Source organism: Dipodomys merriami, unplaced genomic scaffold (genome assembly GCF_024711535.1).
Source record: "Dipodomys merriami isolate MVZ:Mamm:240054 unplaced genomic scaffold, mDipMer1.0.p SCAF_233, whole genome shotgun sequence".
NCBI classification, from domain to species: domain Eukaryota; kingdom Metazoa; phylum Chordata; class Mammalia; order Rodentia; family Heteromyidae; genus Dipodomys; species Dipodomys merriami.
The window spans coordinates 442,062-467,888 of record NW_027203749.1 but is presented as its reverse complement, the minus strand read 5'-3'; the positions used below and the strand labels follow the sequence as shown (position 1 = coordinate 467,888).

The window sequence follows — 25,827 nt, the reverse complement described above, 5'->3', positions numbered from 1 at the left end:
CTAGCCACGCCCCCAGTGCGGCCTCCCGCCAGGCCACGCCCCTCGGTGCCCGGGTGGTCCACCCAGTCCCGTTGGTTCCCGCCTGGCGGCCGATCCCGGGGTCCCTCCCTGACAGTCTGACCTGCCTCCTCCTCCTCCCTCGCCCTCCCTGCCTCCCTCCCCCGCCATCTGCCAGTCCTGGGGCTTGAACTCGGGGCCTGGGCGCTGTCCCTGAACGTTTCTGCTCAAGGCTGGCGCTCTACCACCTGAGCCCCGGCTCCCTTCCGGCTTTTGGCTGGCTCATGGGAATTTCGAGTCCCCCTGGACTTTGCTGCCCCGGCTGGCTTTGAACTGTGATCCTCGTGAGTCGCTGGGATGACAGGCGGGAGCACCCTCGCCAGGGCTGTGGCTTGGAGCACCGGCTCTCCCCTGAACTCCAGCTGAGGATGGAGATTTCATAGTCAGGCCCAAAGGCAACAGAGCGCATTCCACGTACCCCCCTCCCCCCCCCAGACTGCTGCTCTGCACCCCCAGCCCGGAAGGCAAAGAAGTCCGCTTCTAGGTCTTGTTCTTGACTGGCCGATTACTCCTTCCCTAGGGCACAACTCGTCCTGGGCACTTTGTAAGTAGCTAATTAAGGTTCACCAACGGCCTCAGGTGGCAGGAATGAACACTGGAGGCCAGAGGGAAAGAAATTTGCTGTTTCCGATTCAATTGGGCCTAAGTCACGGCTTCAAACCATGATCCTCAGATCTCAGCCTCTCGAGCAGCTGAGATTACAAGCATGCGCACCAGCACCCACACTTAACACTCGACATTTCACTGTTCTGACCATCTGGGACTTAGGCACACCTGGGCCAGACAACTGATGGCCCCCCCAAAAAAAAGGCTGAGAAAGTTCCAGAACCTTAATCTCAGGCTGGGTTTACAGAGGTTGCAAGAGGCAAAACAGAAGGTCCCCTGAGCTTTGAGGACAGTGGGTTGGCAAGGAAAGAAAGTTCTAGACCCTTTTCTCCCACATGCAAGACATAAAGAGCCTGAGCTATTCCATGATTTATCTTTTTATCGGTGGTGGGACTTGAACTCTGGGCCTGGGCACTGTCTCTGAGCTCTTCAGCTCAAGGCTAGTGCTCTACCACTTGAGCCTCAGCACCACTTCTGGCTTTTTTTCTGCTTATGTGGTGCTGAGGACTCGAACCCAGAGCCTCATGCCTGCAAGGCAAGCGCTCTACCACTGAGCCACCTGCCCAGCCCTTTCCCCCTTAACTTCCAATTTCCTGGTATCCTGGAGATTCACCTGCCCAGGTCTCCACAGTCAACCAACCGTCCCCCAGCCCATACCTCAGCCCAGCTCAGGGGCCCCCGTGTCCCTAAAACCCAATCCTCTGTGTCCACCCCCGACCCCCAGGAAGAAGTAGGCCTGGGGCTTTTTTTTTTTTGGTTAATTTTCTGGTTGTTTTATTTGAAAACTCAAGGGTGTGTGTCCTCCCTGTCCACACCCGACCCCTGACCCTCACCCAGGACATGACAGGGTCGCCCACGCACACGCACGCACGCCCACGTATACACACACACGCATACACACGCACGCCAGGCCATGAGCTGTTCACAGTTACACAGGGGCTACATTCACGATGACATTGAAAAAATATACATTATATATGATAAACTAGAGCCGTCGCCACCACCCACACAGAAGCAGCTGGTCGTGGAGGAAGGGGGTGCGGGGGGGGGTCCCCCCCAGGACAACAAAGGGAAGATAACAGGATATACTTCCAGCATGAAGTGAAGTGGAACTCGAGACCAAGGGGTGAGGGGGAGTAGAGAAGGGGAGAGTAGAGTCACGCACTTCCTTAATCCCGGCTCTGCCCCAGCCTGGCTGGCAGTTAAGACAGCGATGGATTGACAGGTGGAAGGCCTCCAGCAGCCTTGGGGGGTGGCCAGCGGGGGGGCGCCAGAGGGCAACGTGTCCCCTCCCCCCCATGGGCCCAAGGAGGGGAGGGGGCGTGGGGAAGGGGTGACCCCCAATGATCAAGAGCGTGATGGACAGCTGTGGAGACCTCTCGCTCTCGCTCTCGCTCGCTCACTCGCTCGCTCTGGCTTGCTCTCTGGCCCTCTCTGGGGTGGGGCTCTGGGGGGGCGGCCGGTGTCCCCTCTCGGGCTCAGTGGCTTCAGTAGCGATGGGGAGGCGTCTCGATGATGCGCCGCTCGTCCCCCGCGGGGGAGTCGGCGGCCTCCGAGTCACTGCTGTCATCCTCCTCCTGGCCCGCCGGGCCCCCCGCCGCGCCCGCCTGGGGGTTCTGGTAGGACTGCAGGGGGCAGAGAAAGAGAGAGATGGGGTGCTTGCCAGAAGCTTCCCAGTCCCCCCCCACCCGGCCTCTCTGCTGCCCAGATTTCTGCCAAGACCTCTTGGGAGAGCTCAGTCCTGAGACTTGAACTCAGGGCCCCGGGCGCGGTCTGTGCCTGAGCTTTCGTGCTCAAGGCTGGCGCTCTACCACTTGAGCCAGGCCGCCACTTCCGGCTTTTTGCTGGTGCCTTGGACCTCCGAGTTTCCTGTTCTTTCCCATAGGGACCGGCCTCAAATGTCAGTCCTCAGCTCCCGGCCTCCCAGGGGGGCTGGGATGGCAGGCGTGGCGCCCAGGGGACCCGGTCCCCCCCTACCCCTCACCTCCATGGGGTTGACGATGATGGTGAGGGCAGAGTCGTCCCAGAAGAGATCGGGGTCCTTGGGGTCGCTGGAGGCCCCCGGGGGGCCGCTGGCCCCCGAAACTCGGCAGTGGAGGGAGTGGATTCGAAGCAGGCCCAGGATGACCATGAGCAGCAGGAAGCTCACGCACACCACGATGATGAGGGTGGCGGCGCTGGGGACCACTGCGGGGGAAGAGGGGGTCAGGCAACGCGGGCTCCCCCTCCCCGCGGGAGGAGGCCCGCCGGCTTCCATGTCCACGGTGGCCCAGAGGAGACTACGTGCCACGCTGGCGGAGAAAGACATAGAACCCACCGGGGAGCCCCGGTGTGAGGGAAGAGCGAAGGGACACGGAAGGGGCAGGCCTGACCTGAACCAGGCCCAGCGGCTCCCAACGGCCGTCCCAGCCACGCAGGAGGCTAAGGGCCGAGGATCGCAGGTGGAGGCCAGCGCCTGAGCCGCTCATCTCCAGTGCCTCACCCCAAGAAGCCAAACGCAGAGTGCAGCGCACGCGTAGAGCACCAGCCTGGAGTGAAGAAGCTAGGGGACAGAGCCCAGGCCCTGAGTTCAAGTTTGGGATAGATACAGGCACAGTAGCCCACGCCTATAATCCCAGCTGCTCAGGAAGCTGAGGTCTGAGCGAGGATTGATGCGCGCGCGAAGCCGGCCCACGCAGGAGAGTCTGTGAAATTCTGATCTCCAATGAGCCAACCAAAGAGCTAGAAGTGGCGCTGCGGCTCAAGTGGTAGAGCACCAGGCTTGAGTCAAAAAGCTCAAGGACAGCACCCAGGCCCTGAGTTCAAGCCCCAGAACTAGCCAGCCAGCCAGCCAGACAGACAGACAGACAGAGACAGAGACAGACAGAGACAGAGAGACAGACAGAGACACAGAGAGAGAGGAAGAGAGAAGAAATAGCAGGCAGGCAGGTAGATAGATGAGAGAAAGAGAGAGAAAGGGAGAGAGAGCAGACAGACAGACAGACAGCTAGATGGATGAGAGAGCAGGCAGGCAGACAAACAGGTAGGCAGAGACAGATGACAGACAGACAGACAGATAGGGCAGGCAGACAGACAGGATAGAAAGACAGCTAGGTAGAGCAGGCAGACAGGATAGAGAGACAGAGCAGGTGGAAAGACAGACAGAGAGACAGACAGACAGATAGGTAAATCAGGCTGGCAGACAGACAGGCAGTGCAGGTGGACAGACAGAACCAGGTGGATAGAGACAGACAGACAAATAGAGCAGGCAGACAGATTGACAAATAGAGCAGGCAAGCAGACAGAATAGAGACAGACAGTGCAGGTGGACAGAGACAGACAGGCAGACAGATAGAGCAGGTGGACAGACAGGATAGAAACAGACAGACAGACAGAGCAGGCGACAGACAGGATAGAGATAGACGGTGCAGATGGACACAGAGAGACAGATAAATAGAGCAGACAGAGCAGGGAGACAGAGACAGGTGGACAGACAGGATAGACAGACAGACAGACAGAGCAGGTGGATAGACAGGATAGAGACAGAGAGTGCAGGTGGACACAGATAAATAGACCAGACAGACCAGGTAGACTGAGAGGTGGACAGATCGAATAGAGACAGACAGACAGACAGACAGACAGACAGAGACAGGTGGACAGAGACAGTCAGAGCAGGTAGACAGACAGGTGGACACAGCGCAGACAGAGCAGGTAGACAGAGACAGGTGGACAGACAGGATAGAGACAGACAGACAGACAGATGGACACAGACGGACAGACAGATGGACACACAGACGGATGGATGGACAGACAGATGGACACACAGAAGGATAGACAGACAGACAGATGGACGGACAGACGGACGGACACACAGGCGGATGGACACAGACGGACAGATGGACACACAGACAGACACACAGACAGACAGGCAGACGGACAGACACACAGACAGACAAACAGACGGATAGACAGACAGATGGACACAGACGGACAGACAGACGGACAGATGGACAGACAGACAGACAGACAGACGGACAGATGGACAGACGGACAGACAGATGGACAGACAGATGGACAGACGGACGGACAGACAGATGGACAGACGGACGGACAGACAGATGGACAGACAGATGGACAGACGGACGGACAGACAGATGGACAGACAGACGGAGACAAACAGACAGATGGACGGACAGACGGACGGACAGACGGACGGGCAGACAGACGGACGGACGGACAGACAGACGGACGGACAGAGAAGCGTCGCCCGGCTCCGGCGAAGAAATGCGCGCGGAGGCCTGGCGGGGAGGCCGCGGCGCTACTCACCGGAGCGGGGCCTCGGGGCCGCCGCCGCCGCCGCCGCCGCGTCCGTCCTCGAGCCGTCCGCGCGCGGCCCGGGCTCCGGCCGCGCGTCCCCGCGGACGCCGCGCCGCGCCGGCCTCCGGGCCCGCTGCGCGCCGGCGGGCAGCGCCAGGCGGACGGGCGCGTGCACGCGCACGCGCACGCGCGTGCTGACGGCGGCCAGGCACACGTGCGCGCACGCCGAGGCGCCGAGCAGCAGCGCGTGCGCGCACACCTGCGCCAGCGCCGCCACGCCCCGCGCGCCGGCCAGCCCCGCCCCCGCGCGCACGCCCGCGCGCACCAGGCCGCGCGCCGCCGGCTCCCACAGCCAGGGCCAGCGGCGGCGCCGCAGGCTCTCCAGCAGCGCCGCGCACAGCCCGGCCAGCAGCGCCGGCCCCAGGCCCGCCAGCTGCGCCGCGCGGGCCGACGCCCGCAGCAGGAGCGAGACCCCGCGCGCGCGGGCCCGCGCCCCGGCCCCGCGCAGCCCCGCGCCCAGCGCGCGCGGCAGCAGCGCCAGCAGGCCGAGCAGGGGGACCCCCGCCCGCCGCACCCCCACGACCCCGGCCCGGCCCGGCCCCAGCCACATGCTGGGCAGACGCGCGCGCCGGGAACCCCGGCCGATCCCGGACCCCGAGACCCAGCGAAAAGCCAGGCAGGCGCTGTGGCTCAGGAGGTCCAGCACCAGAATGAGCAAAAAGCCGAAGCCCGGGGAGCCCAGCGCCAGGGGTGCTCAGGAGGCTGCGGCCCGAGGATCGCGGTTCGAGGCCAGCTCCGTCACGCACACACTCCGTTCCGGCCCAGGCCTAGTGAGCCCGCATCCGCCACACACGCCCCAGTCACAGAGCCCAGCACGCAGACACGGCCCGCGTGGCGCCTTCCCCCCCACACCCCGCTGGGGACCCCCCGCGCCCCCTCCAGCCAGCAGCACACACACACACACACGCACCGCCACCCTCTCCCTGAGCGATCAGACACTCGGGCCAGGCCTGTGTGGGCAGGCCTGCTCTCCACGCATGCCTGAGGCTGCCCCGTGGTGCTCAGCCAAGTGGGTTCTGTGCTGACCTGACCCTTTCCCTACAGAGCCCCATCGGGACTGGACGGACAGGCTCCCCAACCAGGCTGGGCTCCGGGTGAAGATGAACCTGCCCGCATCTGCTCAGGGAACCAGCTAGAACAAGACAGAACTATCTGTCCACCTACTGTCCACAGTGCAGGTAGCTCACGCCTGTAATCCCAGCCTCTCGGGAGGTGGAGATCTGAGGATGGAGAGTCAAAGCCAGCCCAGGGCAGGAAAGTCTGTGAACTGTTACCCACCCATGAACCCACAAAAAGCCAGAAGTGGCACCTGTGGTTCAAGAGGTAGAGCACCAGCCTTGAGTACAAAATGCTCAGGGACAGCGCCCAGGCCCCGAGTTCAAGTCCCAGGACCAGGAAAAAAAAAAGCCAAAATAGACATACTGAGCCACAGCACCACTTCGGGTTTTTCTGTGTCTGTGGTACTGAGGAATCGAACCCAGGGCTTCATGCATGCTTAGTGAGCGCTCTACCACTGAGCCACCTTCCCAGCCCTCTTTTGTTTTCTGGCACTGGTTCTGGGGCTTGAACTCAGGGCCTGTCTTGCTTGCTCATAGACTTCTCTGCCTCGGCTGACCTTCACACTGGGATCCTCTAAGTCTCGGCCTCCTGAGTAGCCGGGATTACAGGCATGCACTCAACTGCCCGGCTGAATGTTAATGTCAGGGTGACCGTGAACTCTGTCACACACAGCAGTCATGAACCCCTGAGGCTGACTTAATTCAGGAATGGTGCTGGAGGGTGAATTTCCTGTTTAAGAACTTAAAATAGAAGCCAGGCGCTGGTGGCTCACGCCTGTAATCCTAGCTACTCAGGAGGCTGAGATCTGAGGATCGCGGTTCAAAGCCAGCCCGGGCAGGAGAGACCGTGAGACTCCTATCTCCAATAAACCACCAGAAAACCGGAAGTGGCGCTGTAGCTCAAGTGGTAGAGCGCCCGCCTTGAGCTGAAGAGCTGAGGGACAGCGCCCAGGCCCAGAGTTCAAGCCCCACGACCGACAAAAAAAAAAAAAAAAGAACTTAAAATAGAGCTGAGTCTGACTGAGGTAGCATAGGAGTTCTCTTCACACCAAATTGGTCAAAAGGAAGGTGCATCCCAGACTGACAGAAATCAAGTGTGCTTCAGAAATTGGCATTGAAAGCAATTTTTTTTTAATGCCAGTAGTGGGGCTTGAACTCAGAGCCCGAGCATCAGCTTGGAGCACAAAAACTTGAGCCACACCTCCACTTTCGGCCTTTTTGGTGGTTCCTTGGACATAAAGAGTCTCACCAACTTTCCTGCCCAGGCTGGCTTTGAACCGGGATCCTCAGATCTCAGCCTCCTGAGTAGCAGGGATGACAGGCTCATACAGGTGCACCAGTGCCCGGCTCCTCTTCCTCCCCGCCCCCATGTTTGCTGGTTATTTTGGAGATGGGAGTCTCATGAAATTTTCTATCCATGCTGACCATGAACTGTGATCCTCTGGATTTCAGCCTCCTGTGTAGCTGGGTGGGATTACAGGCCTGAGCTACCTGCGGGCCCCATTCATTTTGTTTTGTTTTGTCGGTCATGGGGCTTGAACTCTGGGCCTGGGCACTGTCCCTCGGCTCTTCAGCTCAAAGCTAGGGCTCTACCACTTGAGCCACAGCGCCACTTCCGGTTGTCTGGTGGTTCATGGGAGATCAGAGTCTCATGGAGTTTCCTGCCCAGGCTGGCTTTGAACCGGGATCCTAAGATCTGTGTCCGGAGTAGCTGGGATGACAGGTGGGAGCCACCGTGGCCCGGCTTGGCAGGTTCTTTATAGTAACTCTAGGGGTGTGGAGCTCACTTTCAGTTTGGGGAGAAAGGAGGGAGGGACGGACAGGAATAACAAAGACACCTGCAAGCCTTCTGAGGTGTAAGTCTCTTGGCAACACGCCGTCCATGATTGCTTTGGCAGTACCTGGATTTGAACTCAGCACCTCCCGCGTGCCTGGGAAGCCGTCTACCGCCTGAGCCACGCCTCCAGCCCGGGCCCAGAACGCCCCCAATGATGGACCTTCTTCCCAAGGAAGTTAGTGGCCCCAGAGGATAGACTTCCCTGGAGCCAGGCTCATATTCCTCTAGCCACGCCCACCACAGTGGTCACGCCCACCGGTCCTTTAGCCACGCCCACTATTTGGCTGCTATTATAGCCATGCTTGTATTCCATTAGCCACGCCTACTGCTCTTTAGCCACGCCCACTACTGCAGTCACTGTGTTCCTTTAGCCACGCCCACCATCTCTGGCCCCTCCCACTACCGTAGCCATATTCATTTAGCCACGCCCACCATTACTCTGGCTGCTCCCACCACTGCGGCCATGCTCATATTCCTCTAGCCACGCCCACTACGGTGATCACGCCCATTGTTCCTTTAGCCACGCCCACTATCTGGCTACTCACTCTTATAGCCGTGCTTGTATTCCATTAGCCACTCCCACTACTCTTTAGCCACGCCCACTACTGCAGCCACCATATTCCTTTAGCCACGCCCACCATTACTCTGGCCACTTCCACCACTGTAGCCATGCTCATATTCCGCTAGCCACGCCCACTGCTCATTTGGCCACGCCCACTGCTCATTTGGCCACGCCCACTATTAGAGTCAGGCTCGTATTCCGTTGGCCACGCCCACTGCTCCTGTAGCCTCGCCCACCGATACGTTAGCCACTCCCACCACAGTAGTGACGATTCCTTTAGCCACGCCCACTGCTCCGTTGGCCACGCCCCGTGGCCATTCCGCCCCTGGCCGCCCCTCGCGCGTCGCAGGCGGCGTACGTACTGGAGTTGCGGTGGGCGCTGGCCAGGCTGTGTCCCGCCATCTCGGGGGGCGGCTGGTGGCCCCGGTGCAGGAACTGCTGGGAGCTGAGCACGTGGCTGGGGTGAGCGACGCGGTTCATGCTGTGCAGGACGTTCACCTGGGCAGAGGGGGGCTCCGTGGGCACCCCTGCTTCTCCTCCCGGGCCCCGCCCCGCTACAGCTCCCCGCTGGGGTGTGGATGGCGTCTGTGCCCACACCGGGACTTGAACTCGGGGCCTTGCGCTGTCCCTGAGCTCTTGTGCTCAAGCCTGGCGCTCTACCCCTTGAGCCACAGCGTCACGTCTGGTTTTCTGGTGGCTCATGGGAGATCAGAGTCTCACGGACTTTCCTGCCTGGGCTGGCTTTGAACCTCGATCCTCAGCTCTCAGCCTCCTGAGTAGATGGGATGACAGGCGGGCGCTACGGTGCCCGTCCCTTAACCATGGTCCTCCATCTCCTTCCTCCCCGGTCACCCCCCCCCGTGGCTGGGGGCCCCCGGCGCCCCCAGGGGAGGAGGGCGGCCCGTACCTCCACCAGGAACTCGTTGCTGGAGTAGCGGCCGTTCATCTCGGAGCAGGAGAGGCGGAACTTGCGGGCGTACAGGGCGGCCCCGCGCTGCAGCCGGTACCGGGCCTGCCTCAGGATCTCCTCGTACACCGTGATGCTCTCCACCCCTGCGGGGGGGGGGGCAGCTCAGGCCGGGGGGTCCCCAAAGCCCGGGCCTCCCGGGAGCAAAGCCCCCCAGCCCCTGCAGACCTGGGCCCCCCGGGAGCAGATGCACCCCAGCCCCTGCAAACCCGGGCCCCCCGGGAGCAGATGCACCCCAGCCCCTGCAGACCCGGGCCTCCCGGGAGCAGATGCACCCCAGCCCCTGCAAACCCGGGCCCCCCGGGAGCAGATGCACCCCAGCCCCTGCAGACCTGGGCCCCCCGGGAGCAGATGCACCCCAGCCCCTGCAAACCCGGGCCCCCCGGGAGCAGATGCACCCCAGCCCCTGCAGACCCGGGCCCCCCGGGAGCAAAGCCCCCCAGCCTCCCACCCCGAGGCGCTGTGGCTGCTGGGTAGGAATGGAAAGGCTGAAGGACATGGGGAAAGGAAGGGAGAAGCAGAGAGGAAGTGGGGGTACAGGGGCCCAGCGCAGACACCACACACTACACTACATCTCAACCTCGGCTCTGGGGGACCTGCAGAGACCAGCAGGCGGTGCCTGGCCACGCCCACAACCCCACTAGCTCCGCCCACTGCGCCTATAGGCACGCTTATATTCCTCTGGCCACGCCCACTGTTCCCTAGCCACGCCCTTTATGTTGACCACTCCCACTACCATAGCCATGCTTATATTTCTTTAGCCACGCCCACAGCTCCATTGGCCACGCCCACTAGTTGGCCACCCCCCCTAGAGCCATGCTCATCTTCCTTTAGCCGCGCCCACTGTCCCTTTAGCCACGCCCACTATTACTTTGGTCACTCCCACTATTATAGCCATGGTTATATTCCTTTAGCCACTCCCACTGCTCCATTGGCCACGCCCACTATTACTTTGGCTACTCCCACTACTATAGCCATGGTTATATTCCTTTAGCCACGCCCACTGTCCCTTTAGCCACGCCCACCACTGATTCATTCACCCATATCTTTTTTCAGCCATTTCCATTATTTGCTTAGCCACGCCCACCGTTCCTTAGCCACGCCCACCGCTCCTTAGCCACGCCCACCACTGACTCATTCCCATATCTTTTTTCAGCCATTTCCATTATTTGCTTAGCCACGCCCGCCGCTCCTTAGCCACGCCCACCGCTCCTTAGCCACGCCCACCGCTCCTTGGCCACGCCCATCGCTCCTTAGCCACGCCCACCCGCATGGACACACACACACACACACACGCGCGCTCTCGGGCTCCGGGCCCCACTGACCCGCGAGGGTGAGGTAGGCGGACGTGTTGGTGAGCTCCAGGCCTCGCTGCTGCGCGCTCGCCGTGTCCAGCAGCAGGCTCTCCCGCTCGGGGTCCAGGTCGTCCCCCACCAGCGAGATCTCGCAGCCGTCCAGGTTGTGCACGATCTCATCCGACATGCGCGTGTCCGTCACTGCGCGGGGAGGGGCGGGGAGGGGCCGAGGCCGGCGTGTGTGCGCATGCGTGCAATCGCCAGTCCTGGGACTTGAACTCAGGACCTGGGCGCTGTCCCTTAGCTTTGTTTGCTCCTGGCTGGCGCTCTACCATCTGAGCCACAGCCCCACGCCCGGCTTCAGGCTGGCTACATGCTTTGGGCTGGCCTGCCCGGGCTGGCTTTGAACCGCCACCCTCAGATCTCGGCCTCCTGGGTAGCTAGGATTACAGGCGTGAGCCACGGCGCCCGGCGTTTCTTTGGGGGTGGGGTGGGTCCCTGGACATCAGACCCCTGGCTTCCCCAGCCTCTCTTTTGTCCTTTGCTTGATTGATTCCTTTTGTTTATATCAGTACTGGGTATTAGACTCAGGGCTTCGGAACGTTCTGGGCTAGGCACTCTACCACGTGAGCCACGCCTCCAGCCCCTTTTGGCCTGGGTTAGTTCCAAAGTAGAGTCTCCCCTTGTGCCCAAGGCTGACTTGGACCGTGATCCTCCTGTTTGTTCGTCCCTACAGCTCAGATGACGGGAGTGAGCTACTGACTCGGCCCGGCCTCGAATCCCAGTCCTCGGATCCCGGCCTCCCTAGTATTGAGGGGGTTCCAGACGTGAGCCCCGACGCCCCACTGGCTCCACCCCGGGAGGACACCAACCCAGCCCGCGTCCGTTCCGGGAGCGACCCGGGCTTACCTGTGCCCTGCCAGCTTTCGTCTCCTTTGGCCTCCACCTGGTGTGAAATGGAGCAAGTGATCTGGAGATCGGGGAACAGGGGGACCCCGTCGGGCTCCTCAAAGTCCGCAGCCGGCCGGGCAAAGTGGGAGGTCCCACTCAGCAGGATCTGGGGGGCATCGGGCTGGAGCACCACCACGTAGCCCTCCACCTCCGGGATGGACACACACGACTCCTCGCTGAAGCACCTGGGGGGGGGGGGGAGAGGAGGCCAGGATCGCCGGTTCAAAGCCAGCCTGGGCAGGAAAGTCCATGAGACTCTGATCTCCCACGAACCACCAGAAAACCAGCAGTGGTGCTGTGGTTCAAGTGGTAGAGCGCCAGCCTTGAGCACCAAAGCTCAAGGCCCTGAGTTCAAGTCCCAGGATACACACACACACACACACACACACACACACCTCTATAATCTCAGGACCTTCAGGAAAGTATTAAGGGGTCACAACTATGTGGTAACCCCAAACGTGGAGCAAAGAGGGTGCCCTTTCTTCACCTCATAATCCCAGCGACTTTGGAGCTGGAGATCAACCCGGAAGATTGAGGTTTGGAGGCCAGCCTGGGCCGTGGAGACACCGCCATCTCAACAAGTGAGCCGGGCTTGGCGGGACACACCTGTAAGCCGAGCTACGCCAGGTAAGCCGATAGGAGGACGACAGTCCAGGCTGAAAGCAGAGGCCGAGCCCTCTCTGAAGGGCGTGGAGACGCGGCTCTGAGTGCTGCCTGGTGCGTGGTGGGGTGCGGGCTCCCCTGGAAGTCACCCTCCAAAGCTGGATGCTTTGGAGAAGTTGAGGCAGAGTCCACGGAGCCTGTAATGGCGCGGGCTGCCCACAGGGGACAGCATCGACCCAGCGGCCGGGTCCTCAGACCTCCAGCAAGCAGCGGGCCTCGGATTAGACTGGGTGAGCGCTCTGAGTTTGTCTGTGCTCCAGGCGGGCGCTCTACCCCGTGAGCCACGGCGCCCCTTGTGGTTTTTCTGGGGGTTCCTGGGAGATCAGAGTCTCCCGGACTTTCCTGCCCGGGCTGGCCTCGAACCCCGATCCTCCGATCTCAGCCTCCTGAGTCGCTGGGATTATAGGCATGCGCACCGGTGCTCGGCCAACATCGCTATGACACATGGCCTTCTCTGGGTCCTCGTTGGGGACACAGAGAGAGGGGGCGTAGGGCTAGATCTCTGGGTGGACAGGCGCCGGGGCCGGAGGGTCCAGCCCCGGGGCTGGGCCGTGGGACTCACTTGACCGCGGTGGTCAGACGCAGCGGCCTGACGCCAGGCGTGGCGAAGCGCAAGGTGTTCATGTAGTCCACGTGCTGCAGGGCGTGGTTGAAGGTCTCCACGTCGTCGCCTTCCAGGGTGAGCAGGGACTGCGAGGGGTTCACGTGGACCTGGGACACAGACCAGAGATGGGGTCGCAGAGAAAGGTGGGTGTGGGGGGGAGGGGGGGTCCAGGGGCATGCTGGGAAGAGGAGGGCCGGGGGGAGGGAGGGAGGGAGGGAGGGTCCAATACCTTCATGCCTTTTCCCAGGTTCTCGAAATCTCTATAATCCAGCCCCTCCCGGCATGCATACAGACACTGGATGACCGCCCGGTTCTCCAGGTGGCCGGCCCGCACACTGAACCCCGCCAGGTAACCGTGGAAATAGTGGTGGGCCGGCAAGGGGTCTCCTAGGGCAGGAACACAGGGGTGGTGGGTGGGGGGGAATGGGGGGGGAGACAGGGCGGGGAGGGACGGGTGTGGGCCGGGACGGCCGGGTGGCGTGCGCACGCCTGTAATCCCAGCCGCACAGGCAGAATTCCAAAGGGGGGAAAAAACACCAGAGAGACACCACAGAGACTCCGAGGAAACCAGAGCGCCAGCCTCGAGCACACCCCGAAAACAACCCTCCGCGTCAGCCCCCGGGCCCTGAGTTCGAGACCCTCTCCCCCATAATAAAGACATGACTATTAGAACATAATTGTTGCCCCCGAGGATCCAACCGCAGGCGGCCCGGCCCGGCGTGGGTACGTCAGTGAAGGGGAGCTGGGGAGGATTTCGGGGGGACGAGGGGGGGGTCCGGGAGCGAGGGGTCCACACCTTCCCGGAGGAGTGAACCCCGACCTCCCCTTCCCACCCCCGCCATACCTGGGGCGGGCTCTGTGGCGTTGTCTCCTTTCTCCTTCTTGTTCTCCTCTGCGACCCCAGAAAATAAAACAGTTGGGAGCTCAGGACCACGGGGACAAGATGGACAAATACACACAGTCCCTCCCCTCCCCATTTTCTAGAACCTTCTCAGGCCCCTGGAAGACGTACAGCCTCTTCGCTGAGTCTCAACCTGTTGGGTTGTTTAAACAATGGAAGATGAGCCGGGGTGCAGTAGCTCACGCCTGTCATCCCGGCTACTCGGGAGGCTGAGATCTGAGGATCGCGGTTCAAGGCCAGCCCGGGCAGGAAAGGCCGTGAGACTCTGCCAGAGACCTCAGCTGCACAGAAAGGCTGCCATGGCTCCTCCCCTCGCCACCCGAACCACCCCCGGGTCGTCTTCTCCCAGGGCGAGGGCCCCACCGGTCCAGCAGGCCCCGATCATGAGCGCCGGGTCCCTCCGCGGCGGGTGGATCAGGCCATTGTCGTGGATGAGCGCGGGGTCGAAGGAGATGCCGTCGGTGTACAGGGTGACGGTGGGGAACTCCAGGTTCAGGGCGTAGTGATGCCATCCATCATCGCAGACCTGGGGGTGCAGGGGGCCCCCACACCGTGATCGCCCCTCCGGAGACCGGGCCCGCGCGCCCGCCGCTCCCGGGGAAGGAAAGTCAGGCTGGAAGAGCCTCTGTTCCCAGCCTGCTCAGCTCGAGGAGGAACATGCTCGGACCAGCGCCGGCGCTCACGCCTGCCGTCCCAGCCGACCCGGGGCTGAGGTCAGAGGGTCAAGGGTCGAAGCCAGCCCAAAGCAGGGCTGCAGGCGAGTTCCAGAGGTAGAGCACCAGCCGAGGCCCCGAGTTCAAACCCCAGCAGCTCCACAAGAAAAGAGGTGACCTTTCCTTCCGCCCCAAGGTGCCGAGAACACAAGAGAGCCCAGAGGATGTGGCGTGGACGGCCGGGGGCTGAACCCCCAAAATGCCTTCCAGAAACCCCACCCTCCTGCAAGCCAGTCACCAAGCACTGAGCACCAAGCACTAGGCACCAGGCACTGAACATGGAACTCCAAGCCCTGGGCACCTGGAACTGAGCACCAAGCACTAAGCACTGAGCACTGGGCATCAGGCACTGAGCATCAAGCACCAAACACTAGGCACCAGGCACTGAACTCGGAGCCCCAAGCTCCAAGCACTGGACATCTGGAACTGAGCACCAAGCACTAAGCACTAAGCACTGGGCACCAGGCACTGAGCATCAAGCAATGGGCACCAGACACTAAGCACTGAGCACCAAGCCCCAGGCATTGGGCACCAGGCACTGAGCACCAAGCACTGGGTACCAGGCACTAAGCACCAAGCACTGGGCACAAGGCACTTGAGTACTAAACACTAAACACCAATCATTGGGCGCCAGGTACTGAATACCAAGCACTGGGTACCAGGCACTAAACACCAAGCACTCAGTACTAAGCACTGAACACCAAGCACTGGGTGCCAGGCACTAAACACCAAGTACTGAGTAGCAAGCACTGGGCACCAGGCACTGAGCACCAAGCACTGGGCCCCAAGCACCAGACACCAAGTACCAAGCAGCAAGCACCAGGCACCGAGCACCAAGTACCAGGAATCGAGCACCAAGCAGCGAGCACTAGCCTCACCTGCTCCAACTTCCACAGGAACTTGACCGGGCGGGCGCTGTCGAGCAGGGGCCAGTAAAGGAAGGCGATTCTGCAGCCGTGGACGGTCAGCGAGTAGTGAGAGAAGCCGTCCTCTGAGGAGACAGCATGGGGTCAGGGGTCAGAGGTCAGGGGTCAAGTGCAAGGCCCAGGGCCAGAGCAGGTTCAAAGCCACAGTGGGATCTTGGGCACGCTGTCCCCACACTCCTCACGCCGTGGGGACCCACGGGCCGCCTGCACGTGCGTCTGTGCGTCTGTCTCTGTCTTTTATTTTGTTTTGTCGGTCGTGGGTCTTGAACTCAGGGCCTGGGCACTGTCCCTCAGCTCTTCAGCTCAAGGCTGGCGCTCTACCACTTGAACCACAGCGCCACTTCTGGTTTTCTGGTGGTTCATGGGAGATCAGAGTCTCACAGACTTTCCTGCCCAGGCTGGCCTTGAACCTCGATCCTCAGATCTCAGCCTCCTGAGTAGCCGGGATGACGGGCGGGAGCCACAGTGCCCAGCCCTGTCTGTCTGTGTCTGTCTGTGTCTGTCTCTGTGTCTGTGTCTGTCTCTGTGTATCTGTCTCTGTCTGTCTGTGTCTGTCTTCTCTGTCTCTATCTGTCTGTCTCTGTGTCTGGCTGTGTCTGTGTCTGTGTGTCTGGCTCTGTCTTTGTCTGTGTCTGTCTGTCTGTCTGCTTGTGTCTGTCTCTGTCTTTGTGTCTCTCTGTCTGTGTGTCTGTCTGTGTCCGTCTGTGTCTATCTGTCTGTGTCTGTCTGTCTTTGTCTGTCTGTGTCTGTCTGTGTCTGTCTGTCTTTGTGTCTGTCTGTCTTTGTGTCTCTCTGTCTGTGTGTCTGTCTGTCTCTGTCTTTGTCTGTGTGTGTCTGTCTATCTGTCTGTCTCTGTCTTTGTCTGTCTGTCTTTGTCTGTGTCTGTCTGTCTGTGTGTGTCTGTGTGTGTCTGTGTGTGTCTGTCTGTCTGTATGTGTCTGTGTGTGTCTGTGTGTGTCTGTGTCTGACTGTCTCTGTCTGTCTCTGTCTGTCTGTGTGTGTCTGTGTCTGTGTGTGTCTGTCTGTGTGTGTGTGTCTGTGTGTGTCTGTGTGTGTCTGTGTGTGTCTGTCTGTGTGTGTCTGTCTGTGTGTGTGTGTCTGTGTCTGTGTGTGTCTGTGTGTGTCTGTCTGTCTCTGTCTGTCTGTGTCTGTGTCTGTCTGTGTGTGTGTGTCTGTCTGTCTGTCTGTGTCTGGCAGGTTTGGGGGTTCACGTGGTGCTGGCAGCGGCTCCCGCCCAGGCCTGTCGGGTCCGTTACTAATTCCAGCACCGTGGCTGACAGCCCTCTTCCCGGGGTTAGAGAACCATCTAGAAAGGCCAGGTCCGGTGCAGGCCGGGGCCCTCTGCGGGGTTCGCGTTGCCAAGCCGGGGGCCGCTCCAGGCGGAGGGCAGCCCCCCGATGGCGTCCGGGGCAGTGGGGTGGGGGGCCCGGTGGGTGCGGGATCCACGGACAACAAGAATTAACACCGCGCCGGGCGCTGGGGCGCACGCCTGCCATCCCAGCCACGCAGGAGGCTGAGATCTGAGGATCGCGGTTCAAAGCCAGCCCGGGCCAGAACATCCACGGGACTCTGATCTCCAAGGAACCAGCAAAAAGCCAGAAATGGCGCTGTGGCTCAAGTGGTAGAGCGCCAGCCTAGAGCAACAAAGCTCAGGGACAGCGCCCAGGTCCTGAGTTCGAGACTCAGGCCAGGCGTGGGACTCAAGTCTGCAATCCCAGCTCCCCGGGAGGTAAGAGACGGGAGGTTTGCAGTCCAAGGCCCAGCCGGGGCGGCAACGCTCCCAAGCCGTCATCTCCACCCGTAGCCGGGTCTGGTAGCGCACGCCTGCAGCCTCGGCCGGGCGGGGCATGTCTGCCGTTCCCGGGGCCTGCAGCCGCTCTTCCCGGGCGGGCCGGGGACCCCGGGGGGGCTGGGGCTGGGGGGGCTCACCGTTCTGGACCGTGTGGCACAAGATGGTCTCTTCTTCCTTCTTGCCCTTGCTGGGTGCGACCCCGTGCTTCATCCAGAAGGAGAGGGTGAAGTGGTCGCTGAGGCCGTCGATGGGCGCAGAGCCCGGCCCGGCGGGGCTCCCCACGGGCACCTGCACGGCCTGCGTGCCGTTGAACCAGTAGATCAGGCTGCTGTCCTGGCTGTATTGGACGGACAGTCCGGCCGTCCAGTTGGCGTTGGGGCCGGGCATGGGTAGCAGGTCCACCTCCCCCGTGGCTGCTCCTGTGGTGGACACGGGGGGAGGCAGGGTCAGCTGACCGGCCCCAGGGAGGGGGGATGCCTGTACAAAACGGGGGTCACACAGGAGACCCAAGATCCGGGCACCAGTAGCGCACGGCTGTGTCCTCCCAGGTCTGGGTACCGTAGTGCACGCCTATAATCCCAGCAGCTCAGGAGGCTGAGATCTGGAGGATCACGGTTCAGAGGCCAGCTGGGCAGAAAATAAGTCCCGGAGGCTCCGCTCTCCAGTGGACAAGCAAAAGGCCGGAAGTGGCGCAGTGGCTCAAGTGGTAGAGCGCCAGCAACAAAAACACAACTCGGGGACAGAGCCTAGGACCTGAGTTCAAGTCCCACGACCGCAAAAGAGAGAGCGTGAGGCCGCGGGGGACACGGAGGCTCACGCACCGCACAGCTTCCTCAGCGCTCGCTCCGAGTAGTTGTCTCGGTCGCAGCCTTTGCCCACGTGGCTGGTCTGCAGCTCGATGGTGGCCTGGATGTTCCAGAGTGGCTCATCGCAGGTCTCCAGGCGGATGCCCGGGAACAAAGCCAAGCTCCCGGCCCCCGGGGTGTACTCGATCCTCTTGTTCCAGCCTGCACAGTGGGGACAAGAGAGGAAAGAAGTCAGCCGCGGCCAGCCGCGCACGCCTGTAATCCCAGCGAGGAGGCTGAGGTCGGGAGGATCGCCGTGGGAGGCCAGCCCGGAACAGGAGAGTCCGTGAGCCTCAGGGTCTCCCGTGAAGCCCTGGGGTTTGGGGGCGCAGTGGGGGGTTCCTCACCTTGCCAGCTGGGCTTACAGGTGGGCTTCACCTGAATCTCCACCTCGGCGTCGTCGGCCGCCCTTTTCTTCCCGCAGTCGTAGGCCGTCACGGTGAACTTGTACAGTTTCTCGCCACTGTACTGCAGCTTCTCCGTGTTCTCGATGTTTCCTAGGGAGCGCCAGACAGACAGGAGCAGAGGTGAGGATGTTGAGTCCCGAGGGCCAAGCACAGCGGCTCACACCTGTAATCCCAGCCACTCAGCAGGCTGAAATAGGAGGATCGCGGTTCCCTGCCAGCCCAGGCAGGGCCGACCGATCGCAGAGCCTCTCCCGTCCTCTGGGCAGGAGGGGGAGGAAGGGGGGGCGGCTCACCATCGTTGTCAATGAGGAAGGGGGTGTTGGGCGTGAGGATCTCGTAGTAGCAGATCTGACTGTACTGCGGGGAGCAGTCGCCGTCCACAGCCTCCACGCGCAAGATCCGGTCATACAGCTTCCCCTCCGTCACCGATGCCCGGTACAGCCGGTCCACGAACACCGGGGCGAACTCATTCACATCGTTGACTCGTACGTGCACTGTGGCCCTGGGCAGGCCCAGGGAGGGAGGGAGGGAGGAGGAGGGAGGGAAGGAGGGAGGGAGGGAGGGAGGATCAATTGAACAGATAGCCCTGGAACCCGCCCATTCCCACCCTGCAGGGACCAGAGAGAGGGCCCCACTGAGGAAGAGATCCCAAGGACAGAATGGATGGTGAGCGGTAGAGCACTAGCCTTGAGCCTAGAAGTGGTAGAGAGCTAGCCTTGAGCACAAAAGCGGTAGAGAGCTAGCCTTGGGCCCAGAAGCAGTAGAGCACTAGCCTTGAGCCTACAAGTGGTAGAGAGCTAGCCTTGAGCCTAGAAGCGGTAGAGTGCTAGCCTTGAGCCTAGAAGTGGTAGCGAGCTAAACTTGAGCCCAGAAGTGGTAGAGAGCTAGCCTTGAGCACAAAAGCAGTAGAAAGCTAGCCTTGGGCCCAGAAGCAGTAGCACTAGCCTTGAACCTAGAAGCGGTAGAGAGCTAGCCTTGAGCCTAGAAGTGATAGAGAGCTAGACTTGAGCCCAGAAGTGGTAGCTACTAGCCTTGAGCCCAGAAGCGGTAGAGCGCTTGCCTCGAGCACAAAAGCGGTAGAGAGCTAGCCTTGAGCCCAGAAGCGGTAGAGTGCTAGCCTCAAGCACAAAAGCAGTAGAGCTCTAGCCTTGAGCCCAGAAGTGGTAGAGCTCTAGCCTTGAGCCCAGAAGCGGTAGAGCTCTAGCCTTGAGCCCAGAAACGGTAGTGAGCTAGCCTTGAGTGGAAAAGCTCAGGGACGGTGCCCAGGCCCTGAGTTCAAGCCCCAGCACTGACACAGACAGTCTGGGGACCGCCCCCCCTCACTTGTGGGACTTCTTGCTGTTGGTGCCGTCGGGCCCCTCGCCGCAGTCATAGGCCTGGATGGTGAACGTGTGCTCCTTCTGGGCCTCGCAGTCCACGGGGCCCTTGGCCCGGATGAGCCCTTCGCCCGTGGCCTTGTCCAGGATGACGGCCTCAAAGGGGACCCCGGCGCCGTGCAGCCGGAAGCCACAGATCTCGCCTGGAGAGGGGGGACAGGGGTGAGGACAGGGAGCTCCTACCCACCCCACGCAGCCCCTCCCGCCCTCCACCTCCCCGTCTGTGGGGGGCAGGGCCAGGGGCCAGCTTACACCCCCCCCATTCCCATCTCCTCTAACAGGCCAGAAGCGTCGCCAGACAGAGACACTGAACTCGAACCCAGAGCTCCCCCGAGCAGCAGTCTCCGAGCCTGAGTCACGTGTCTTCTTTTCCTTTTTGTGCGCATACTGGGACTTGAACTCAGCGCCCAGGAGTTGTTGTAGTTGTTGGTTTCCTTTTTTTCTTTTTTTGATCAAGGCTGGTGCTCTACCATTTGAGCCACAGCTCCACTCCCAGCTTTTATTTTGGGCGCTGGTTCATGGGAGATCAGAGTCTCACAGACTTTTTTTGCCCAGGGCTGGCTTGGAACCGTGATCCTCAGATCTCAGCCTCCTGAGTAGCTGGGATGACAGGCGTGAGGCACCATGCCTGGCCACATCAAACGTGTTGACCTCTTTGCCTGCCCAGTGCTCAGTACCCCCTTCTCCCCCAGTCCCCCTTCTGTTCCCAATTGCTCCCACTCCCAGGACCTCCTCTTCCCTCCCCCTGCCCTCGCCACCCTCACACCCACTTGGGACCCCAACCCCAATTACCCGCGTAGCGCAAGGGAGCGTCCTTGTCCAGGGCAAAGAGAGGCGGGTTCAGCAGGACGGTGTTGTCATTCTCCATGACGATGCCTTGGTACTCCGCCTCGATCCACGGCTTGTGTTTGTTCGCTGTACCCACCCCAGAGACAGGAGAGAAACTGAGGAACGGGCTGTGGGAAACGAATGCGCCCCAACAACAGCTGGGCGCCGGTGGCCCCCGCCCGCCATCCCAGCTCCTCGGGAGGCTGAGAGCTGAGGATTAAGATTTGAGGTCAATCCAAGCAGGAAAGTCTGTGAGCCAAAATCTAGCTGTGGCTCAGAGGGTAGAGCACCAGCCTCAGGGCGTGAGTTCAAGCCCCACAACTAGCACCAAAAGAAAACAAGAATTTCACACTGGGCAGGTGGCTCAGTGGTAGAGCGCTCGCCTAGCACGCACGAAGCCCTGGGTTCGATTCCTCAGCACCACATACATGGAAAAAGCCGGAAGTGGTGCCATGGCTCAAGTGGTAGAGTGCCCGCCTTGAGCCAAAGAAGCTCAAGGACAGCGCCCAGGCCCTGAGTTCAAATCTCAGAGCTGGCACAAAAAATAACTAACTAAATAAAAAGATCTAGAAGTTTCCTGAGCTCCTGGTTGGCTTCTGCTGGCCCGGCCTCGGCCTGAGAGCCAGGGAAGGGGAGGAGGAGAGACTACGAGGAGCCCAGACATCGGAGTTGGGGTACTGGGGTGCTGGGCCCCTCCGAGCCCCATCTGTAAGGGGTGAGCGCCCCACCCCACCCCCCCTCACCTCGACACAGGGTATTTCTGACCCCACAGGGCCTGCAGAGCCTGTTTGGTTTTTTGTTCTCGTTGAGTTTTTTTTTAGGTGTCGGTCCTGAGGTTTGAACTCTGGGCCTGGGCGCTGTCCCTCAGCCCTTCAGCTCCAGGCTGGCGCTCTACCCCTTGAGCCACAGCACAACTTCCGGTTTTCTGGTGGTTCCTTGGAGATCAGAGTCTCACGGACTTCCCTGCCTGGGCTGGCTTTGAACCTCGATCCTCAGATCTCAGCCTCCTGAGTAGCTGGGATGACAGGTGGGAGCCACCGGTGCCCGGTTCCCTGGCTCTTCTTTGCCCCACTCCTCACCTTCCTGATTTTTCCATCATCATCATCATCATCATCATCATCACCATCATCATCATCATCGTCATCATCATCATCACCATCATGAGCATCACCATCACCATCATCACCATCATCATCATCATCATCATCATCATCATCATCATCATCATCATCATCATCGTCATCACCATCATCACCATCATCATCATCATCATCACCATCATCATCATCACCATTATCATCATCATCATCATCATCACCATTATCATCATCATCACCATCATCATCATCATCATCATCACCATCATCACCATCATCATCATCACCATCATCATCATCATCACCATCATCATCATCATCATCATCATCATCACCATCACCATCACCATCATCATCATCATCACCATCATCATCATCATCATCATCATCATCATCATCACCATCACCATCACCATCATCATCATCATCACCATCATCATCATCATCATCACCATCATCATCATCATCATCATCCTCACCATCACCATCATCATCATCCTCACCATCATCATCATCATCATCACCATCATCATCATCATCATCATCATCATCATCATCATCATCATCACCATCATCATCATCATCATCATCATCATCATCACCATCACCATCATCATCATCATCACCATCACCATCACCATCATCATCATCATCACCATCATCATCATCATCATCACCATCATCATCATCATCATCATCCTCACCATCACCATCATCATCATCCTCACCATCATCATCATCATCACCATCATCATCATCATCATCATCATCATCATCATCACCACCATCATCATCACCACCATCATCATCATCACCATCATCATCACCATCATCATCATCATCACCATCATCATCACCACCATCATCACCATCATCATCACCATCATCATCACCACCATCATCACCATCATCACCATCGTCATCGTCATCATCATCATCGTCACCATCAGCGCTGGTCGGGGCTGGCACTCGGGGCTGAGCTTTCTCCCCCTGGGCTCTGCCGTCCACCCCTGAGCCGCGCCGCGCCTGTGGCTTTTTGCTGGCTCACGGGGGGAGGGGGTGCTGCGAGTTCAGGCCCTTCCTCCCCGCCGGCTTCACCCCACCTGCTCGGACCCCCCCCCCCCCCGCGGGCGGCCGGGACTGCAGCCCTGCGCTCCGCTCCCCAGCCCGGCTTCCCCGCTGTCCCTCCCTTTGCCCTCTCCCCTCCTCCCCCTCCTCATTCAGCACCCCATTTCCACGCCTCTGGCCCCCTCCCCCACCTGAGCCCTGGGCCGCTCCCTCCCTCCCTCCCTCCACAGCCTCACCCCAACTAATCTGCCAGAGACAGAACCCACGACACGCGCACACACACGCGCACACGCACCGCCCGACGTGCCCCGCATCCCAAGCCCACACCCGCAGCGCCCCCGCGAGCTGAAGGAGCAGGCCACGCGGGGCCTGTGCGTGTGTGCATGCATGTGCGTGCGTGTGCATGCGTGTGCATGCGTTTGCATGCGTGTGTGCGTGTGTCAGCGGGAGACACCCCCCTGGGAGCCGTGCTCAGCCCTGAAGGGCACCTCTGCCGTCTCTGCCTCAGGGTGGGGGTGGGAGGGGGTGGGAGGGGGCTGGGGGAGGGGAGGGCTGACCCCCCACACCAGGGGAGGGAGAGGAGGGGGGACTGGGGGGGATCTGACGGGGGGAGACCACCTTGGCAAAGTCACACACCCCAGCCTCTCCCCCATCCCCCCGCCTCTCCATCCCCCCTGTCCCCCCCCCCAGCCCCGGCCCGACCCCCCCAGCCCAGACGCTCACCTTTGTTCCCAGAGCTGCACAGCAGCAGAGAGCAGAGCACGCAGCCCAGCAGCCCGCGCGCCATGGCGCTGGGGGGCCGGGGGGGACCCCGGGCTGACACCCCGGCCTGGACACAGGGGACCCCGGCCTGACACCCCGGCCTGACACCCCGGCCTGACACCCCGGCCTGACACCCCGGCCTGACACCCCGGCCTGACACCCCGGCCTGACACCCCGGCCGCCCGCTCCCAGCTCTGCAGACAGGGGAAATGGGGCGCAGCCAGCCAGAGCCCCCCACGGCGGCCGGGCCGAGGCCGCCTGCTCCCCTCGGCCTCCCTCACTCCCACCCCGCGGCTGCTGCGGCAGAATGACGTCAGCGCAGCCAGGCCGGACGGACGGCGCGGCGGGCCAATCAGGAGGCCGGAGACGCCAGGTGCTGCAGGGGGGGCGGGAGCTGGGGGCTGGGGGAGGGGAGGGAGGGAGGGAGGGGAGGGAGGGGAGGGAGGGAGGGAGGGGAGGGGAGGGAAGGAGGGAGGGAGGGAGGGAGGGGAGGGGAGGGAGGGAGGGAGGGAGGGGAGGGAGGAAGGGAGGGAGGGAGGGAAGGAGGGGAGGGGAGGGAAGGAGGGAGGGGAGGGGAGGGAGGGGAGGGGAGGGAAGGAGGGAGGGGAGGGGAGGGAGGAAGGGAGGGACGGAGGGAAGGAGGGAGGGAGGGAGCACTCTCTCTCTCTCTCTCTCTCTCTCTCTCTCTCTCTCTCTCTCTCTCTCTCTCTCTCTCCTCCCCCCACTGTGAATTTGGGGGAGCAGGGGAACTGCAGGCCGGGAAGCCCAGGGGGACAGACTGGGGGGGGACATGAGCAGGACTTGCAGGGGGACAGGGATCTGGGGCTGGGGGGGCAGGCCCAGCCCCCACCCCCCAATTCTGCATTAACCCCCTTTTTGTTTGTGTGTTTGTTCTTCTTTCCAGACCTTTCCATCCATCGTACAGTGTGCCTTCTGGAACCTTCTGGAACCTTCCAGGTGAAACCCTCCATCTGTCCCAGGATCAAACCCATCCCAGGCCCCTGAGCCAGAAGGAAAAGCTCCAGGCGGCCGAGCCCCGGCCCCAGGCCCCAGTCCCGGGCTGGCTGTCACCTCAGAGCCTCTGGGGACAGAGATCCGGAGGATCGCAGAGCAAACCCAGCCCAGGCTGAACGAGGCCGCCAGCGTTCATCTCACCCCAAGCTGAGCGTGGGGACATGGCCAGAGTGTGAGAGTGCCAGCCTTGAGCAAAACGAAACAGGAACATCAACAAACCTCAAGGAAAAGGAATCAGGGCCCTGCTTCTAGACTCCCAGGAGATTCTAGAACTTTCTTCCCAGGTCTGCCACCGCAGCAGAGAGAAACCCAACTGCCTGCCTTTCATCGTAGCTACTCAAGAGGCTGAGATCAAGGACGCTGGTTCAAAGCCAGCCGGGGAAAGGGACCGCCATCAGACTCTGAGCCACTAAAAAGCCACAAGCGGAGGTGTGGCTCAGGTGGTACAGCACCAGCCTAGAGCCAAAGAGCCAAGTGAGACCTCCAGGTCCCGAATTCAAGTCCCAGGATCCAGACAAAAATCAATCAATCAAAAGAAATACGAAATATAAACCTAGATGAAATGAAACATAAAATTAAATCAAGCCAGGCACCAGTGGCTTCCGCCTGTCATCCCAGCCACTCAGGAGGCTGAGATCGGAGGATCACGGTTCAAAGCCACCCTGGGCAGGAAAGTCCATGAGACTCTGATCTCCCAGGAACCACCAGAAAACCAGAAGTGGCGCTGTGGCTCAAGGGGTAGAGCGCCCGCCTTGAGCTGAAGAGCTGAGGGACAGCGCCCAGGCCCAGAGTTCAAGACCCAGGACACACACACACACACACACACACACACACACACACACACACACACACACGAGATGTCTGTGGTCAGTCCTATCCTTCCTGGAGCCCCAGATCATTGCATGAGAGAGAGATCGAGATCAAAGCAGAGGACACACATCTAAGGGGACCCCAGAGGTCAAGGGACTACCCCTAATTAGTTATCTGTGTGTGATGAGATGCACAGGAAGAATACGCCAGGACTCCATGTCATTGTATTGTGATAATTGCTGTCCTTCCTGTGGTTGGTAAGCAGCCCGACAAAGGAACCACAATTTCATACATGAGGATCTGAGTGCAATGTCCTCCCCTCCCCCCCCCCC

The 25,827-nt window shown here is 60.7% G+C and overlaps 1 protein-coding gene across 1 annotated transcript; it reads right to left on the bottom strand.

Annotated features, from left to right (window-relative positions):
* Nucleotides 1-1,406: 1,406 nt before the first annotated feature.
* On the bottom strand, nucleotides 1,407-23,943 carry LOC138835341 (calsyntenin-3-like). The gene is made up of 18 exons (XM_070033929.1): nucleotides 23,633-23,943; nucleotides 20,709-20,831; nucleotides 19,864-20,059; nucleotides 18,834-19,042; nucleotides 18,481-18,630; nucleotides 18,110-18,295; nucleotides 17,426-17,707; nucleotides 15,449-15,561; nucleotides 14,221-14,383; nucleotides 13,801-13,848; nucleotides 13,186-13,343; nucleotides 12,915-13,063; nucleotides 11,648-11,874; nucleotides 10,769-10,939; nucleotides 9,384-9,529; nucleotides 8,839-8,974; nucleotides 2,648-2,850; nucleotides 1,407-2,288 (listed from the first exon to the last, which is right to left on the bottom strand). The coding sequence occupies exons 1-18, from the start codon at nucleotides 23,694-23,696 to the stop codon at nucleotides 2,151-2,153; spliced, it is 2,862 nt and encodes a 953-aa protein (XP_069890030.1). The 5' UTR covers nucleotides 23,697-23,943; the 3' UTR covers nucleotides 1,407-2,150.
* Between the last annotated feature and the right edge of the window lie 1,884 nt (nucleotides 23,944-25,827).